The sequence below is a fragment of the Mastigoproctus giganteus genome, chromosome 4, assembly GCF_048544385.1.
Source record: "Mastigoproctus giganteus isolate SK-2022 chromosome 4, ASM4854438v1, whole genome shotgun sequence".
NCBI classification, from domain to species: domain Eukaryota; kingdom Metazoa; phylum Arthropoda; class Arachnida; order Uropygi; family Thelyphonidae; genus Mastigoproctus; species Mastigoproctus giganteus.
In genome coordinates this window covers 204,544,480-204,565,034 of record NC_143578.1, presented here as the reverse complement: position 1 = coordinate 204,565,034, position 20,555 = coordinate 204,544,480, and the positions used below count along the sequence as shown (strand labels likewise).

The 20,555-nt window shown below is 36.3% G+C and overlaps 1 protein-coding gene across 1 annotated transcript in view; it reads right to left on the bottom strand.

The window, feature by feature from the left end:
• Pbp95 (proximal sequence element A Pbp95) overlaps positions 1-20,555 on the bottom strand; it is a 542,864-nt gene that overhangs the window by 379,828 nt on the left and 142,481 nt on the right. Inside the window, exon 6 of the mRNA XM_090372002.1 lies at positions 7,591-7,672. Within this exon, the coding sequence (XP_090228128.1) occupies positions 7,591-7,672 (82 nt within the window). The remainder of the gene's footprint in view (positions 1-7,590; positions 7,673-20,555) is intronic.

The following is a 20,555-nucleotide window of genomic DNA, read 5'->3' as shown; positions in this document are numbered from 1 at the left end:
TCCAGATAAAAATGGTATTTTCAGGGACACAAATTTGTATTCTTCCCTTATATCTGCAAATTCCACAAGTCTTTCGCCTTTTTCATTTCTTTCACCAATTCCAAAATTTCCTATAGTTTCCCTTTCTGTATTGTTTTGTCTTTTTCCAACCTTGGCATTGAAGTTCCCCATAATAATAGTGTATTGGGTTTTCTGCTCATCTAGAAGACTCAATTTTGGTGTGCATTTCTTCAACCTCTTCATCATCATGGCTTGATGTTGGTGCATAAATCATTATAAACTTTAGCTTGTACTTAGAAATCTTGAGTATTAGTCTTGACACCCTTGGTGATGTCCTTTTGAATTCCAAAATGTTGTTTTTTATACCTTTATGGACCAGAAACTCAAATGCACCTTCACTCCTTTCACTGTTTCCATTGGTTACTTGCTTACTTAAATTCAAATAGGTGTTTATAAAGTTTAAACATGTTATTTTTTTATCCATTTGGAATGTTTCTGGTCATTTTTTTTTTCAAGCAATTAATTTACAAGAAAAGTAGTCAAGCACATTTAGATAAGTAAAAATTCACAATTTTTGGAAAAAAAGGAGCACGATGCCACGACATGAAAACATGACATGTAACAAACTTTCTACTATCATTTTCATTGTCAGCACATGTGATTTAGTCAAAATCAGTTGATTTTGTTGATGTTATTGAAAAATAGTTTAAAAAATTGTTGGCTAGTGTTATTATTACAATAATCAGTTATTCAGATTATGACTCTCTTTTATGCCCATCACCATGGTCAACATTTATCCTCTTATCATATTCTTACAAGTCATTTGTGGAACTCAGCAACTTAGTCGTTCTGTTTCTCGAGGATGCCCACAAAGTTCAGTGCTTGGTCCACTCGTCAGGGATTTGGTTCTAGATAAGTGACTTCTTCATTCAACTCCAAATTCTTCTAAAATAGCATATGCTGATGATCTAACCCTTCTTGTCTTTGGTAATTCTTGTGCTTCTTTGGAAAGTACTGCCAGTGGCATTATGAATGATATGTGCTCTTGGTCCATTATTAATAAATTTACCATTTCTCCGAACAAGACTAAGCTTCTTTATCTTAAGCGCAACCTTAACATTTTCAGGCCTCTGAATGTTAAACTTTTTGGTCATTTTCTCTCCAGGGTTGACTCGTATAAATTTTTGAGTATTATTCTAGATCGTAAGTTATACTTCCAGAAACATATCTTACACCTTCATGATCTATGCTTGTCCGTCTTTCGCAACAATCCTGGGGTATTAATCATTGTACACTTCGTCTTTTGTACAAAGTGGTGTTTGTTCCGATTTGTACCTATGGTGCTGGAGCCTGGTTTTTGTATACTAAGCCTGCCATCCAAGAGAAACTCTCCTCTATCCAAAGACGTATGCTCTTAATGGCGAACCTGTCGCACTGTTTCGACAGCTGCACTCCAAGTTTTAAATGGTTGCCTACCTCTGGACCCCCAATCGCTTATCGAGGTTTTTGCTATTATCTTAGACATGCTATTCCAGTTGACTTTTTAGACTTCACTGTTAATATCCACTGCAATTCTAAAACCGAAAAAAACTCATTGCTAGAACCATCTGGATCAATTTTAGCAAGATCGGTGGTCTTCTTCCAAAGGTATGGTCACAAGAAAGTGTATTCCATCTGTGTCCTTTGCCTTACAAAAGTCTATTCTAATATGGTTCAGTCTGAGTCACCACACTCTTTTTCTTCTAACTGTATTTGAATAAAAATGATGAGGATGAATGGTACTAACACATAAAAGCAGTGATAAGAACATATTGCAAATAAGAAAAAGTTTTGTAACAAATTCTAAGTCAGAGGTAAGTGAAGCAAATTTAAGGTGGTGTTTTGTTTGTTTGTTATTTGGTTTTTAGGAGCATTAGCAACTAAGGCCATATTGCTCCGGGGATATGCTGTAGTCATTCTTTGACCTTTCCGCATCTGGTGGGCACGGGCTCAAACCCCGATCTAATCACGAAGCGTGTGCTACACACTGCTGCTCCTGCCCACCTGGCTATGGAGGCACCTAAGGTGGCGAACAAAGGATGGGAGATGAGAGAGTAGCTAAACAAATATTCAAAGCAAAAATAAATGGCAAGCTGCTTAGAGGTAAACCAAGAGGAAAGTATATCGATGGTGTTACGCAAGCATTAGAGAAAAAAGAGGGATTACTCTGGTTAGGACAAAAGATCTAGTAGGAAATATGACAGCCTGAAAATAGCGAAGGAATGGTCGAGAGTCCAGAAGGATTGATTTGTGCTTTGATGGTGACCTAAACATGCACTAGGATAACAGTAACAACTATTATGCATACTTTTAGATCTGAGCTACAACTGGTTGTTACCAATGAAAAACTAGGTGTGGTAGGTTGCAATAAGATCCTCTAACTAATAATATCTCAATTTAATGAACAAGCACTTGATATATTACTGGCCCCGGGTTCCAAGCAATTGTGACTGAACAATTTCTCTGTGCTTTCACTGCAATTTTCTAAAAGGTGAATTCTAGTTCTCTTTTTTGTTCCTCTCCGTAATAAATTCTTTTAATAGCTCTTGTATCAAAAATCATATGCAGATAAAACATTCATTTTGATTTCAAATACAATGTTGAAATACCCCTGCAATACTATATTACTGTATTGCAAAGAGAAAATGAAATGCAATTCTAGGAATTAAAGGCAAACACACAATTGTTATGTTTTTGAACAGAAATTTCACTTCAATAAGCTGCTTAGCTATTCACTTGGATAAAATATATTTTTCCAGTTCAAATTACTACCACTAATAGAGACCACCCACCAGCTGTTGAGAAGAAGGTATGTTTCAAAACCAGCTGTCCAATGTCTCAAATTTTTAAACAAATAACAGACTTATTTTGATGATGCTATTGAATTTTAAAAAGTATTAGCAATGTATAGTAGAACTGTGGATAACAGTATTTGTCTCTAAACTGAATGTGCACTCAATCCGTAATGCAGAGTTCAGTACACAGCACTGTCTTTGGTAAGCAGAAAGTCTCTCCATTACTTAAATCAAACACAGGTAGGGTATACAAATTTTGATTTGATTTCAGCTACTGCATAAAAATATTCCTACAATCCTACAGAATCAACTTTCAAATTGGTCACCTCTAACGGTTACATCTCAACTCCTACACAACACATGGTCTTTATTATTATTATTAATAGCCTTATGGTACAAGGAAGCCTGAAGCTTATGCTGCACCAGGCAAAAAAAAAATTCTGAATTACCTTTTGAGAGAGAGAGAAGTAGAAGGGAATCACCAAGAAACAGAAGAATGATGATATCCAGCTCGGGACCCTGGTCGTGCCAAGCCCATACTCACCAGATGTGAGCCTCTGGGGTTGCTCTAATCCTCAACTACACAAATACGTAAATATTTTCCGCAGTTTTACCTTTTCAAATATTTCTCACAGTGTGGGAAAGAGATGATCATTTATTAAATGGGCCACATTAGGTGATTAAAATATGACAACAATTCATAACCTAAATCAATGATTGTTTCCATGGTTTTCCAAGCTTTATATGACTTGGAGCACTGTCACAAAGAAAAAAAATTCCTCTGGAGAGGGTGACATGGCCTTTAACTGCTTATAAAGATAAATATATTCATAATGGATTTGTCCTTTTGAAGGTAATCAATGACTTGCTATCTTTGTTTGAAAAAAACTGATCGTGTAGTGCCCTTAAAACTGATCGGTAGTGCCCTTAAAAATTTCTAGTGGTGAGGAAGTCCTTCACGATACCACTCCCTGGACTGTTGACTGGTTCATGGATCATAGTAATAAAACCAAGTTTTATTCATGGTCACAAACTGGCTGAAAGACTTGTTTAAATCCTGGACAAATTTTGAAAGAACTCTTTGCTCAATTCAACTTCTTCTTCTTCTTCTGGCCTGCATTCAAATATTTTGGTTCCCATTTAATTGATTTCTTTTTCATACTCAAGTCTTTGTCAACAATATCGTGAATACTGTCCATCAAAGAACTGAGTGCATAAAAGGATATGTTTAGCATCTTAGCTATGTAACCCAATCCAACAATCTTTCAAAATCAGGTCATGAACAGCACTGATGTTTTCTATAGTTGGCACAGTCATGGGTCATCCAGAACTGGGTTCATCTTTGGTGCCTCTATGACTCCTTTTTGATTATGACAATGATGATGGACAGTCATCATATAATGTCTATATTATATTGTCGTGTATTTTCTTCCTAGGCAGTCCTTTAAAAAAGGCATTTCATTATCTATCTGTGTTCGACTTAATACAGCAGCCTTGTCGTTCCCATTTTCCAAATTTGCCAAATGTGGACATCTTCAGCTTTCAAATTTCTCTTTCTCATGGCTGATAGTGCACCTTCCTTCCATATTTTTCTAGGGGATCTTTGCCTTCTCTTCCCTTGTGGTATCCACTCATACATAATGTTAGGCCATCTCTCTTCATTCATGCACAGCAGATATCCAAACCATCTTAACCTCCTATTTTCTATTTGTTCTATAATATCTTCATCTGCGTGCATACATCTTTTTATTTCCTCATTCATTATCCTCTCTAGCCTAGAAACCCCTAGCACTCCGATATAGGTAGTCCATCTCTAGGGCCCTAAGCTTCTTTTTGTCATCCTCTTTCAGTGACCATACCTCACAGCCATAGGAAAGTACCGATTGCACTAACGACTGTCCAATATGTTTTTTAGTTCATCAGGAGATATTGTTGTCCTACCATATACAGTTGAGGGTACTAAGAAGCTTCCAACTTTGATGAATTTGTGTGAAAACTTCCTCTTTCCCCAATCCTTCCTTAGTTAATCTATATCCAAGATATTTGAAAAAGTTAACAAGTTTTAGATGTATAGACTAACTTCCAATTCATCAAGATGTTCTGCTGTGCTTAAGTATTCTATCTTTGTAAAATTGATGCTGAGGCCTCATTGGTCACATGTAAGATGCAATTTTCTCAACGCGTATTCTAAATCATAAGCTTCCTGTGCAATGACAACTTGATCATTGGAAAAATTTAGACTCCAAAGATATCCGTCATTAATTGGTACTCCCATTCAATAACAGCTTCTTTTCCATTCTTGTAAAGCACATTCCAAGAAAACATTAAACAATAAAGGTGATAGGCTACATCCTTGTCTCAGCACCTTTGTTGGATAGATTGGGTTAGATAAAGTATTTGCTACTTTAATATATATCAAGCTGTTATTGTAAAATTCCCTAATCGTTCCACAAGCTCTGGATCAACTAATATATTTTGAAGGGCTTTCCGTAATTCCTTTCTTGGAACGGAATCATAAGCCTTTTCTAAATCGATGAAGGCAAAGAAGGTATCTTTATTCTTTGCATTTTTTTTCTCCACTAGTTGTAGTAGAATGAACAAATTGTCCACACAAGAGCGACCTGACCTAAATTCACTTTGTTCTTCACTTATCTTATCTTTTACCTCCTCTCATAATTTTAACTGAAGCACTTTAGAATATAGTCTGGAAATAGTGCAATTAACATTTAAGCCTCTATAGTTCCCTGGATCCAGCTTACTTTCTTTTTTATATATGGATGAAATAACTTACTTTCTATTCATTTGGAGTTTTCCTTAGATGTATACATCTGTTAATCAGCTGTGCTATCAGATCAAAAAGACTTGGTGGTCCATATTTAATTAGTTCCATCGCTATGTTCCCAGTTCCTGGAAATTTTTTTGTTCTTCGTTAATTTTGCACAGTTAAGACCTCGATGTTTTGTAATTTCTATCTTCCTTTTATCTACTGGTGGAGGGGTAATTATGCTCTGATATTGAGATTGCCTTTCTTTTAGGAGGTTATTATAATGATTTTTCCCATGTTGGCATATCTATAAAGTTCTTATTCGATCGAGATTAATTTGTTTTCAGTGCTCTCAAGCTTCACCAGGCTTCGGATGACTGTATTTCTCCTAACGAACTGTCAATTTCTCGACATCTTTCTCCCATGCTCCATTCTTGGATTCAGCAATTTTCCTTTTAACTACTCTATTGCACTTTTTGTATTCTTCTCTATTTTACTGATTTATATTTATTAACCATTTGTTATAGGCTCTTTTCTTTCACCAAACCCGCAACCTTGTCATTCACCAATACAGTTGTTTATATTTGTGATCTATTAGGCCTAGTGCTTCATTAGCAGCCTTGTGTATGGTGGTTTTAATGTTGTTATATATGATATTCACCTCTTCTATTTCTCCAATGTGAGAGAAAGATGGTTCTGGAGTCTTCTCTAGTAAAGATCCTTAATACTGTTGTGAGATAGTAGTTGCAGTTTATAAGCAATATTTTCTTGTACTACCCTATTGTCTTTACTCATCATATTAGGTCTCACTTGTCCCTTATCCTGGTATTTCAATAATATATCCACATTCACCAGGTAATGACCCGACCCGCAGTTGGCACCTCTCATTACCTTGCAGTCTTTTGTTGTCCATACCGACTTCTGGCGAGTAATTATAAAGTCTATAATTTATTTCTGCTGGAATGATGGTTGCTCCTATGTATATCTATGAATGTTTTTGTGTTGAAAAAAGGTATTAAGAATTATGGTACTTTTTACAGGAATCGATAAGTTTCTCACCGTTGTCATTCACAGCCTCTTCTCCACTAAATCTGTTAATCAGCTGTGCTATCAGATCGAAAAGACTTCGTGGTCCACATTTAATTAGTTCCATCGATGTTCCCAGCTCCTGGAAATTTTTTGTTCTTCATTAATTTTGCACAGTTAAGACCTCAATGTTTTGTAATTTCTATCTCCCTTTTATCTACTGGATCTCTAAATGGACAGGAGATCTAAATGGATCTGTCCATTTAGATCTCCTATCAAAACTATTTGTTAGCATTTCATTATTAAAGAGAAAAATCCGGGGTGGGGGGGATATGCACTCTCTTTTACCATGTGTGCGGGTGTATAAGGTGTTTATTGAGGTATTATTATCTCAATTCATATTTAATACAAGATATTTTGGTAATGTTTCAGGATTCTACTGAAACCTGTCTTTAAGTCTATTGATCTGCTTGCAAAGGAACTAAGCTGCAGTCATTCACCATAGATCCTGTGCAGTGTTTCATTATTGCATGTTCTTTTCTTTTCTGAAATTATCATTTTTAGTGAATGGACATTTTAAGTCTAAGGACATTTTAATCACCCCAAATGCAGAATCACTCTAAAAATTGTATTGCATTCTTATAAATTGTTTGTAATTTAATATAATTATACTTATTTTATTTTCAAATAATAAAATATGCAGCAGCCCAAAATCATTTCATTCTCTATACAATGCATGTTTCACTTTTCCTTTTCAAAATAATGAAGTGGTTTTTTGCTATAAAAAATGCTCAAGAAGTTGAATGGTATTGATCTATTTAATAATATATCATCAGATGGCTTTGGTTTTCTTGAAAATCAGATATATTACTGAAGATGTCAATATTAGTAAAAAAAATCTCTCTTGAAAAGCATGCTTATGATATTTTTATATATTTTTGATATATTATGCTAATCACTAAATACCTTGTCATAAGAGGTTCCATAGCTGACTTCTTAGCATCTGCCTTCACAGCCTTTTTTAATTGAGCTAGTTCATAGGTTGCCCCTACAGGGAATAAATAATGCAAAATAATACTAATATTATTATTATTAATACAAACTGTGTTTTCTCAGTGTGAAAGGAATTTTAAAATCAGATTCAAATTTTCAGGCTTTTTTAAACTGAGTTAGTTCAGGCTCTCCCCCCCACCCCCAATTCCCTAAAGTACTCTATTAAAAAGATTTCCACTAAAATGCAACAAGAAACTTAATTTCGAATGAAAATTAGGCACTTGTGGCATTTAGCTTTTTCACATGAAGAAAACGTTTGGGGAAAATATACTATTTAATTTAAATTTTAATTATTATTTATACTATTTAATTTAAATTGATTTTAAAAAAATCAATACACTATGGTGTGTGCAATAATATGAATAACAAAAAGTAGCCTGTACAATATCTTATTATTAGAATGGTCACACTACGCAAGTAAATTAGACTTCTTCAAACGACATTCAATTTTTTAGGCACATTCAGAAATGTATAAGTGCCTACTGTCTTCTGCACGTCCACACACATGCACCAACTTGACATCCTGTGGAAAATAAATCTTCATGAAATTTTATATTTGAGCCTATTAGAAAGCTGTTAAGCCATAACATATTTCATTAAAATCAAAACCAATAAACCAATAGAAATGGTTTGATTTTAAGAAAAAAACAAAGCCATCTTCACTTACATTAAAAGCAGAAGGAATGCATTGAGTGCCATTGGTCCACTTGATGTCGATGGTTCAACTGCTGATGATTCTTCTCAGATTGCTGACAAACTGAATAAGTATTTTGCATCAAATTCATGCAGCACATGTTCTTTTGAGCTAAGCAAGTTTTCAATCGAAGGTTTCTTGTAGCATTTTAGTAAACATCTTTTTAATAGAGTACTTTCGGAGAGGGGGGAATGCCAGAAGTTTATCAAAATTGAACAAGGAGCAAAATGATTTTATGATAACCAGACTTTGGATTATATGCAATTGCATATTGCAGCTATTGTAGCCGTTAGTGCATATAAATGCATATAACACAATTATTACAAGCAACACTGCATATTCCTTAATTTTATCATTTTTTTAAAATGTTCACACTGCATTACAATAAAATTAGCATGGGATAATATTTCACTGGCCGTGGAAAAATTTCTCAAATTGGCATGGGAAATGTTTTAATGTTATTTTGCTATCATTCTCATTTGCTATCGACTACATCAAATAAACTTTGTATGGAATTGTGGACTGCCAATCATGGAAAAGATTTTACTACGGATGGCATTATTGTGTTCTGTGTTGAATGCAAAAAGAATGTTCCATACAAGGGAAAAAATTCGAGATCGACCAACAACTGAAAATAGCAATGGGCAAGCAAAGGAAAAGCAAGGAAAAACTTCTAGAGCAGTCACTTTTAACCAAGCCATGTATTTCAAAAGAAATGGATTTTTCAAAGGCCCTGGTAAGCAACAATATCCCTTCCATTAAGTTAAACAATCAACTCTTCAAGAAATTATTGAAAAAAATTGTGTAAATCAAAATATTCCAGATGACTCTACCTTGAGAAAGAATTACCTTAACACTACTGATGATGAAATTATTCAAGAAATTCATCAAGATTTATCAAGTGAAAACTACATTTGGATGTCTGTCGATGAAACGATAAACATTTCTGGTCGCTATATTGCACAATTTATAAATGGAAAATTAGATACAGAATGATTGTGTCCATATTTACTTGGTTGTAAGGCCCTCAAAAAGGTTACTCTAAAACAGCAAGATTTTGTAATGATTCTTTGCAGTTATTATGGCCAGAATAGAACCAAAGTGAAAGGGTCTGCAATTTTTTCAGTGACACTGCTTCATATACAGTAAAAACCATTTCTGCATTACACGCTTTCTATCCATATCTGATCTACGTTACTTGCTTAGCTCATGGCTTACATAAGTTGGCAGAGGCAATTAGAGAGAATTTTGATGAAATTAACAAACTTATTTCTAGTATAAAAAAGATTTTGTCAAGAGCACCTTCAAGGTTAGCATCATATGGAAATATGCTACCTACTCCTCCACCTGATCCTGTTCTCACAAGATAGAAATATTGGTTACAAGTGGCATCGTTTTATGGTATAAATTTTGATTAAATAAAAGAATTTGTTGATTCCTTGGATAGTACATATTCAGCGACTATTGGTAGTGCTAAGGCAGGGAACACCAGCATTAGCAGAGAAGCTAGAAGATAGTGTCATCTACCATCACCTTCAGAGAGTGGTCAGAGAGAAAACTGGAAACAATTTGAAAAAAACAATTGGCAATTTGTAAGATGGAAGCTTATTTAGAAGACTTTTTCTTTCTGATTCTTTGGCTAGAAAACATTTATTGTTCATCTAGACTTATTTCAGCTGGTTACCTAGTTGTATAATTGAACACGAAATGTGGGCCTTTCTCTGAGCAACACAATTGGAGAGATGGACAAAGTTGAATTGCAAATTCAACTTTGTCCATCTCTCCGATTGTGTTGCTCAAAGAAAGGCCCCACGTTTCATGATCTTTGTCCAAAAAACTGTACCTGGAGGCTTAGAAGAAGAAATAAAAAGAAAATACAATAATGTTTAAGAAAAGAACTAAGAATTTCAAACTTTAAAGAAATTAGATGAATTTATAAATGGGAAAGGAAACGAGTACAGTTAGTCCTCGTATAACACGTGTTTACACTACACGAATTCGATCATACACTATTTATAAATAGGGTAACGATATCTTATATATATAACATGAACCAAATTCGCTTATGCATGATTCGCCTTTGTGTTTACAAGAAATGGCAGTCAAATGCAGAATCACCCCAGCTGAAACAAACATACGATAGCAATGAAGAGAAGATTCTGAAAAAGAATTTTGTTTTTTATATCAGTGAAGGGGAAACACATTTCACCATAATAACGTAAAAAAGCACACAATTCCAGCTATCAGTATTATCACAAATGCAATTAGATGAAGTTTACTACCAGTTTGTAACAGATTCCACCAGCAGAAACGCAACTGGAAATTGTTTTTATTGTGTTATGGTAGTAACACCCAGAAATGTGCTTTAGTAAAATGTGAAGTGTTAATGGTGTGTCTCTGCCTTTATGGTGTTGTTTATTCAGTTGCTACACATGCACAGCTTTGTTTATGAATATCAAGCATGCCTCCTCATTTTGTAATTGTGCTTTATTCCCTAAAAATGAGTAAAATACTTAAAAGGTGTGAAAAGGAAGCATCCTGGTGAAGACACTACAGATTCAGAGAGAAAAAGAAAAGCAATATCAATAGACAGAGGTGGACCGGGTCAAAAATTCTTACCTGGAAAAATTTGTAGCAGCCTCATACTAGTTTTTATGGCCAAAATCACACTTCTGGCCTCCGGCCCACAGTGGTTTCCCCGGTAAGGCTTATGGCCAGTCCATCTCTATTAGAGAAAAAAATATGAAATTGTGAAACAATTTGAGCGAAATGAAAGAACATGTGATATTGCATGTGCTACAGGCCTAAATGAGGCAATGCCGATAATCAGAAAGAATGCAGAGGGAAAAAAAAAAAAAACCTTTCACAGCAGGAACTCAAAAAGTGTAATAAAATCCATTAGATCAGGACAAAAAAAAAAAAAACTGGAAGAGATGGAATGGCTGTCATCTGTTTGGATAGAAAATCAAACAAAGAACAAGTTTGCTTATAATAGAAGCAAAAGCATTAGCAATATTTTATTACATAATAGTCGTAATAAAATACGTAAGTATTTTATAATGATTATTTATTGTGTTTGGTAATGATTTGGTTACAAATGTGTTTTCAACCTTGGGTGGTCGGCACCTAACCCTATTTTTCCCATAGGGCCCGTTATTTATATTGCACGAGAGTTTATAGGAACACAACTATCATGCTATACAAGGCCTGACTGTACTTCCATTTCAAGTAGAGGCTACAAAAGCTGACATTTTTAAATACAGCGCAGTCACTTCCGTAGAATTAGAAAAGTCATTCTTTGCACATAAAATAATCTTGGATGAACACCACCACAAATTTACAATGGACCACTTTGAGAAATATTATTGAGTATTGTAACAAAATTGATTTCAGGTGTAAGTTTGAAAGAGAAAACTTTTAAAAAAGATGTTAAAACTTTTCATAAATGGTTTTATTACTTCAACATGTTGAATATAAAGAAATTTTGGTTCAATTAATTATAATAAACGAGTAATAAATGTAAAAGTTTTAATGCAAATATCAGCTTTTTGCTGAATATATTTGACCTGTTTTTTAGTGCTTATAATCTGATGTCTAGTGATAATTGATATGAAGCTTAACATAAAAAAGGCACCTGGGGTGATGGGATCAATTCAATTATATTAAATGAGGCAGTAAAGGAGGAAGCAAATCCTTAGCCATACTTATGAGAGCATCTCTAGATTCAGGGGAGGCCACTATGGACGGGAGATGTGCAAATGTATCCCCAATTCACAAAGGGCAGAACAAAGGAAGACAACAGTAGCTCAACTTCTGTTGCAGGGAAAATAATGGAATTCCTGGTAAAGAAGTAATGCAGAACCACCTAGACAAATATACTGCAGTCACTGCAAGGGTTTGTTAAGGAGCAATCTTGTCTGGCCAATCTGAGTGGATACTATGTTATTGTTATTTGGTTTTTTTTTAGGAGCATTAGCAACTAAGGCCATATTGCTCCGTGGATATGCAGTGGTCATTCCCTGACCTTTCCGCATCCTCCGTATTTGTTGGTGACGGGCTCGAACGCCGGTCTAATCAAGAAGCGTGTGCTACATACTGCTGCTCCTTCCCACCTGGCTACAGAGGCGCAAGTGGACACTATGATGCATTAACAAAGAAACTGGAGCAAAAGACAATTTTGATATCATATACTTGGATTTCAGGAAAGCTTTTAATACTGTTGCACATAAAAAACTGCTGTACAATTGGAGTAGTGTGGCATTAAGGGCAAGTTACTGCTTTGGATAAAGGGATGGCTGAGTGTTAGAAGACAATATCCTGTCAACAGACTAATGCATATCCCCCTGCTACACAAATCTCACCTCACAGCATCACAATGACATTTTGAAACAGTTTTTAAACAGTTGAGTATAATAGAGAAATTTTTAGCCATAAGGCACATTGTTAAAAAAATACCTGACAACCACGTTCAGTTTAGAGGGAAGGTGAAACAAGTACCTAATTTTATACTGTCATCAGCCTCCTTACCAGTTTAGTCATTCTTCACCATATCCATTCAAGGAGTTCAAAGTCTTTTTCAGATGTGGCATATTTTAAGAGCAGTTTCCCAGCTGACTTATATTATTAGAACTATAATCTCCTTTAGCCAATATTCAAAAGGTCCAGTACATTACTGATAAATATGCTTTGCTAGTAAATCACGGATAAAAGTGTTTTCCTGGCTGCCAGTTGTACTGCACAGATTTCCTGGCTGCCTGTTTATCTACCTCAAGTCCTTCTCATTGCTGAATGTCTGTCTCTCTCTCTCTCTGCCCTCCCTAAGGTAGAATCACACAGATTATTATTCCTCAAGTTCAAGACCTTATATAAGGAAGAATTTAACTGTAAATGACATTTTCAGACCATCTCTGTAACCAGACAATGCTGTTTTGAAGTAATATGGCCTGGTTATGTTCACTACCACTCTCCAGCACCATTTACAAATTGCGATGTGCCCTTTATGTATTTTTATATTTTTCAATGCCATTAAAAAAGTTAAAAATGGGGGGGAGCTTCAATTAAAGTGAGATCCATCCCCAATGGATCTCACTTTAATCCACTATGAAGGTCATCAAATTCTTTACTAAAATCCATGCATGTAACATGAAAATTGTTTCTTGTATTGGACTGACTGTTAATGATGTTACTGTAATTTTATCAGATTAGATAAGCATGGTTTCCTATGCTATGACCCTCCTTATGATCATCCCATTCCTGCTGAAAAGCTCCTATAATGCAGCCTAGATCACAGTTTTCATAAATGTGAATTTGAGAACTTGAGGAAAAGGGCTGATGAGAAATTAAAACGGGGACATATCACAAACTCAGCTGTCCAACAGCATAGCAGGATCTCCAAAGGAAGAAATGGGGTAGAATTTTTAACAGAGGGACTGCTTTTATACGAATAGGATACATTTAAACAGAAGAGGTGAAAGAATAATTGCTGATGCTAAAGAGGTAGTGTTAGGTGGGTAAGAAAACTTGTTTGGGGTAGTGCTCATACTGAGACATGCAGCAGGCTGTTGTTGTTGTTATTTGGTTTTTAGGAACATTAGCAACTAAGGCCATATTGCTCCAGGGATATTCCCTGTTGTTGTTGTTATTTGGTTTTTAGGAACATTAGCAACTAAGGCCATATTGCTCCGGGGATATTGCGGTGGTCATTCCCTGACCTTTCCGCATCCTCTGTATTTGGTGGTCACGGGCTCGAACCCCGGGTCTAATCAAGAAGTGTGTGCTATGCACTGCTGCTCCTGCCCACCTGGCTACGGAGGTGCGAAAGCAGCCTGGAAAACAAGGTGTAGGGAATTACTAGGCCTGCTGAGAAAGTTCCTCGTGCAATGAGTAAATTAGTGTTCTCTATTCCCATCCGGCACTCATGCAGGTTTGAATCACAGCACAAATATATGTGCTGTGTTTCGGTTATTAAGAGTAAAAATAAGCATATTTATTTGTACACTAACTCTAGAAGCACAGTAAATTAAATTGACAAATTGAAGATATTTGATATCAGACACTTTATTTTATAGGGATATCAGAAAAATGGTGCCATTCAGGCATAGGGAAGGCAAAATTTGAATATAGCAAGAACAATGTGTATAAGAAAGAATTTACATGTATGTATACATACATAGCTTTACTACAATAGTTCCTAGATTCCTTCAAACCCACTTTGTGTCTCTGTGTTACATATTTCTGCAAAGCCAATCATATATATTGTGTTAGTTCGTGCACCTGGTGACATGCTGTGTTCTATGACTGGCTTTATAGCAACCATCCAGCAAAAGTAACTTTGAAATCTGCTGGCTAGCTTCCAATCTTGCCATGAGGAGAAAGACACCTATTCTGCAAAAAATTAAAACATGGTTTTGAGCCTCCTGCCATGCACCTGAGGTTAGGGTGGGAAAGGAGAAAGAAATACACAAGGCAAATGCATTACTTTTTTTTCAGATTTTACAATACATGGAAAATCTTGCATATGTCTTCTGATATTTTACTTCATATTACTGTGACATCTTACTGAACAAACTAAATTAGCTTGGCATCACATAAGTATTATGAAACAACTGCACATAACAAAGAACTATTATTTCTCATTTCTATTTTGAAATGTGGCCTCCACAGAATACTTGATGGCCAATTTCTTAATGAAATTAAGCAAAATTGGAAATTTTTTTAAAAAATTCCAATTTTAATGTAGTTTTATTATTTTTTTGTGAGAAGAAAAAGATGGAGAAAGTTTTTCTCCATCCACCCACTATATTACGAGTGAGAAAGAGCAAGGGTCAAATAAGGTAAAAAAAAAGACAGATTCTCAAATTTAAATACTAACAGTTGGCAGCTATATATTCACTCTACAATTCCTTTCACTTCAAAAGTAGTCTCCTAGTAGTACTTTTTCCTTTGTGGAAATCCACATGCTCGTATCCACCATTTCCTAAAAAGAGTGACAAATTCCTTGCTTTTACTTACTGTCTTGTTGAACTTACCTCTATTCTTACCAAAGTAACAAAGATATCCATCAACCACAACTCTTAAGCTATCTTAAAACCTCCCATCTGATAAATTATCACCAAAATGGATTCACAGTGTCAATCCACTGGCAACATTATTGCTTATGTTACTCATTATCAGAAAAATTTTATGGTTGCCCATGACATAACAAAGACTTTTCATCATTTGCAGTCTGATGTCACATTCACCATGACATCATAAAATTCTTCTTCCAGTCTGATGTTGTGGCCACCATGCCCATCAGCATTTCTAATTATGGAGTTTGTTTTCCCACTGTACTAGCTTTACAGAATTTTTTTCCTGCACAATTATTGTGTTGCCTCCTACATACATTTCATACAAACAAACTGAAAACTAAATCGATGTTTATATCAACTGTTAATGGCAGTGGAAACTATTTGTGTTGTAGCCCTCATTTTCAGTTCAATATATAGTGGTACTGTGTGCCAACATTTCTGATTATAAAGTTTGTTTCCACACTATACTGGCTCAGTACATGGGCAAAGAAAACTTACTTAACTTCATTTCTTTTAAAAATTAAGTCCTGACCTATTTCTCACAAAAAGAGTAGTATACTGTTCCTATCTTCAGTTGTGATCATCTTCAGTAACACTCAGATTTCTAGACATGAAATATCTCAAATGGAAATTACCCTGATTTCTATTCTCCCTTGGCATAAGCACATCACCAAAATTTCTTGGCATAAGCACATCACCAAAATTTCTTAGCATAAGCACATCACCAAAATTTCTTGGCATAAGCATGTCTACAGATACTGTCATGGGCACTGGTCCTCTAAACTGACATCTACAAAAGCTTTCAATAAAGAATGATCATAATTTTTCATGAACAACCGTACTGCTTGTACATATTTCTAGTTGAATTGTGGAATTTAAGACAAAACAAGCTGCATCACATAGAAACTAAGCAGTTGACTCATGCTCACTGTGTGACCTTGGTGGTTGTTCAAGTTTATACCTGTTCAGTTTTGCCTATATAACAATGGATGTGACGTGCAACCGTATGCTGCTCTCAAACTTTGTTTCCGTCTCAAGAATACATCAGCTGAAGAACATTAAATGTCAAAAGAGGCTTATGGTGAATCTGCAGTTCCATATAGCGTAATTTGCAGAATGTTTAAAGACAGACTTGATTCAATCACAAAAATCAGCAGTCCTGGAACTACAACCACTGCTGTCACAACAGAAATCGCAAACACTACTTCTGTAATCATGAGAAGATCATCATATAACAGTAAGGCAACTAGCATTAGTAGAGGCATTTGATGCTTAGGCAGCATCAGCCAAAAAAAAAAATAAATAAATAAAAAAAAAAAATAACCACTTCCACTTCACCCCTCTGTTCTTTCGAAATAGCTGTCCAGCTGAGCCTTAAACTTATTTAAGCTATCCACTTCCACAACAAGGGATGGAAGTCTATTCCACCAACCAACCACCCGCTGGCTAAAGGCAAATTTCATCACGTCTATCCTACATCTGTCTTTTCTCAATTTGAATTTATGCCCTCTCAGGTGATTATTCTGAGCAAGAGGAAGAATCCCTTCAGCATTGAGCATGCTCAAACCATTCAAGGCTTTCTACACCTCTATCAGATCACCTCGCTGGTGCCTAGTCCCCAGACACTGTAATTTGCAAAACTTAAGATTTTCTTCGTAAGAGCACCCCTCTGTTCCATTCACTAATCTTGTTGCCCTTCTCTGTACTCGTTCCAGCATCTCTACATCCCTCTTGAAATGAGGCCTCCAGACCTGTATACAGTACTCTAGGTGTGGCCTGACCATTGCCTTATACAAGAGAATAATCACCTCCTTATCCCTGCTAGAAAAATTCCTATATATCATAGACAATACACCATGAGCTACTCTTGCAGCCCGTGCTCAGAAAACTTCATATCTGCCGGCACAACCACCCCCTCAGGTCCCTTTCATTCTCTACCACTGTCAGTGTAGCACCACAGAGTGGATACGTTGCTCTGGGGTTGCTGTTTCCCATATACAGTACTTTACATTTGTCAATGTTAAACTTCATTTGCCACCTCTCAGCCCATCTGCTCAACCTTTCCAGATCCTGTTGCAGTAGCATAGTGTCAGTAGTGTCCTTGACAACCCTGCCAACCTTCGTATCGTCTGCAAACTTGGACATTAAGCTTGATATACCATCATCAATATCATTTATAAACACAAAAAACAATAAAGGACCCAATACTGAACCCTGAGGGACTCCACTAATAACATTAGTCCATGATGAACAGTGTCCACTGATTACCACTCTCTGTCTTCTCCCACTCAACCACCCCTTTATCCATAGCACCAATTTGCCTCCAATGCCACACTGCTCCAATTTGTGCAGCAGTCTTCCATGTGCAACAGTATCAAAAGCCTTTCTAAGATCCAAGTATATAATATCAAAGTTATTCCCTGCATCCAGTTCTTTTGTGACTGCATCATAGTATCCAATCAAATTGGTCAGGCAAGACTTGGTCGATGAAGTTATAAAAAAAATCAGTGACAATTCTCAAATGCATGTCAAAAAATGGCATCCACAATGTTTTTGAAGAATGGCAGAAACGTCGGAGTAAGTACATTTCATCAAATGGGGACTACTTTAGAAAGAACCATCAAAATATGGGTATGTTGTGAAAAAAAAATATATCATTCTTAATCGAACAGCCCTTGTATAAATCCACCATTCTCATTCAAACCAGTATGAAAATTTGCCTCAACAAATTCACATCCATTCACTGTTCAATTCCAAACTCAAAAGAACTAACTTTTTCTTTTGAAAAAATATTTGTTCATTTCAGTTTGGAATTGAACAGTAAATTGGTTTCACAAATTTCACTCCAACAACACCAGAAGCCAATCCCTACTGAGACTTGCTCCCACCTTCATCTGGCATAGTCACTCTATACTCTGTTCTATGACATTGTTGTCTGTCCCCTCTGCTGGTAATCATGGAAGGGCTACTCTACTATGATCAAACTCTCAGCTACTACAGCCAAATTTTTGGATCCTGTGGACAAACTGTCAGCTGGTCAGGTGAAGGACCAATACAAGTGTTGGTTGCGTCATTCATTATGCAATGAAAAGAGAAGAGAGTGAAAAGAAAATAAGAGAGTGAAGCATTCAGAGTGCAGTGGCAGTAATTTGGCAGGCAACAACCTGTGAAAGGAGTGACTTCATCAGAACAAGAAAAGATACTAGTTGTAGCAGTTAGATGTTGTAGTGGCAATGGGGCCAGTATTATTTTGATTGTTCTCTAGTGAAAGCACTGGAGCACAGCATGAGTTTGTTAAGGGAAAGTCTTGTCTGACAAATTTGATAGGATATTTGAATTTTGGATAAATATGGCACTAGCAAATGTTTGAATCACATTTTCTCAATGGTCTGTGCTTGTTAACAGGAAGACTACTTCTACAGGAATGGGATATTGCCATGGGGGATGTCTTTGTGTGTGCGCGATGTAAGGAGTGTAAGGAAATCAGGCAACAACTCAGCATTGTTATGAGCCTATATCAAAGTTTGAAGGAAAGGGTGGCTGCCCTCGAAAGATCTAAATTGAGGGGACCATCAAGTTCTCAGCTGCCCACATCAACGCCAGAGCTTGCACATGGTCATCACGCAACACAGCGGCAACCCCCAAGGCAGAATGCGCTGGTCCCACAGGAATTAGTAGTTGTTGGTGACTCTATTGTCAGGGAAACATGTAATATGCTTTGTAAAAAGGATAGGTGGAACAGGACCAGGGTATGTCTGCCAGGGGCAAAGGTTGATGACGTTGTAGAGCGGATATCATCTTTTAAGAGCACAAAAGGTGATATAGTTGTACACATTGGCACTAATGATATTAAGAGTAGGAGACCAGAAGAATTACTTAACAAGTACAGGTCACTGTTGAACAAAAGCCGAGAATTAGAGTTGAATTTGAAAGTGTCTGCAATTCTGCCCAGACACGATAGGAGGGAGTATATGATGAGAGCCTTGTCGATCAATTCGGCCCTGGAAAGATTGTGCAAGGCTCAAGGGATAGAATTTTTTTCAGCCTGGTCTGTACTTGTTAAGAGGAGAGACTGCTTCTACAGGGATGGGATACACTTAAATAGAAAGGGTGCAAGAATATTTGCTGATGCTATCGAGGCAGTGTTAGATGGGTCGGAAAACTGATAGCTTGGGGGGATACAAGGACTAATAGTTTAACAGTAGCCATAGGCAGAGGTGAAGGTGATTCTTGCACAACTTCTATTAGAATAAGTAGCGACCTGGAGCGAGGGGTGTTGGGGGTTTCAGGGACAGATGGCAGTCATCCTGAAATAGGTGGGTATATGGGATGTGTTAGGGTAACTAGAAATAGGAATAAGAGCATGTATGCTTGCATGTATACCAATGCTAGAAGTATAGTAAATAAATTTGACGAATTTGAAGTGTTGGTCAAGACATCAAAGGCGGATATTATTGGGATAGCAGAGACGTGGTGTCACACAGATATAAGGAAGGCAGAATTGGAATTTGGGGAGTACAATGTGTACAGAAAGGATAGACAGGATAGAAAGGGAGGAAGTGTTATGCTGTTAATTAAGAAAAGCATAAAATCAAAAGAAGTACACCCAGTTGATATAGATGAACAGTGCACTGTTGAGTCAGTTTGGTGTGACATAAGCACTGAGAAAGCAAAAATAAGAGTAGGAGTGTGTTATAGGCTTAATGACTCGAATGAGTACAATGAACAATTATACAGAGAAATAGCGTGGGCCAGTAAATCAGAATGTCTTATAATGAGGGATTTTAACTTCCCAGATATTGACTGGAACTTGTGGGTTGGTCACTCATACACTAATCAGACTTTTGTGGATTTATTGGATGATTGTTTTCTGCAGCAGCATGTTCGAAAGGCAACCAGAGAGAGTAATACTCTTGATCTGGTTATCAGCAGTGATCATTCGTGTATTAAGAATTTGCAGATAAAGAAACCACTAGGTGGCAGTGATCACAGTGTACTGATGTGGGATTTACTTAAGGATATAATTACCATCAGGGGTAAAGGAAAGGGTTTTTGCTTCTGTAAAGGTGAGTACAGTGGTCTCAGAAAGTTTTTCAATTCTGTACAGTGGGATA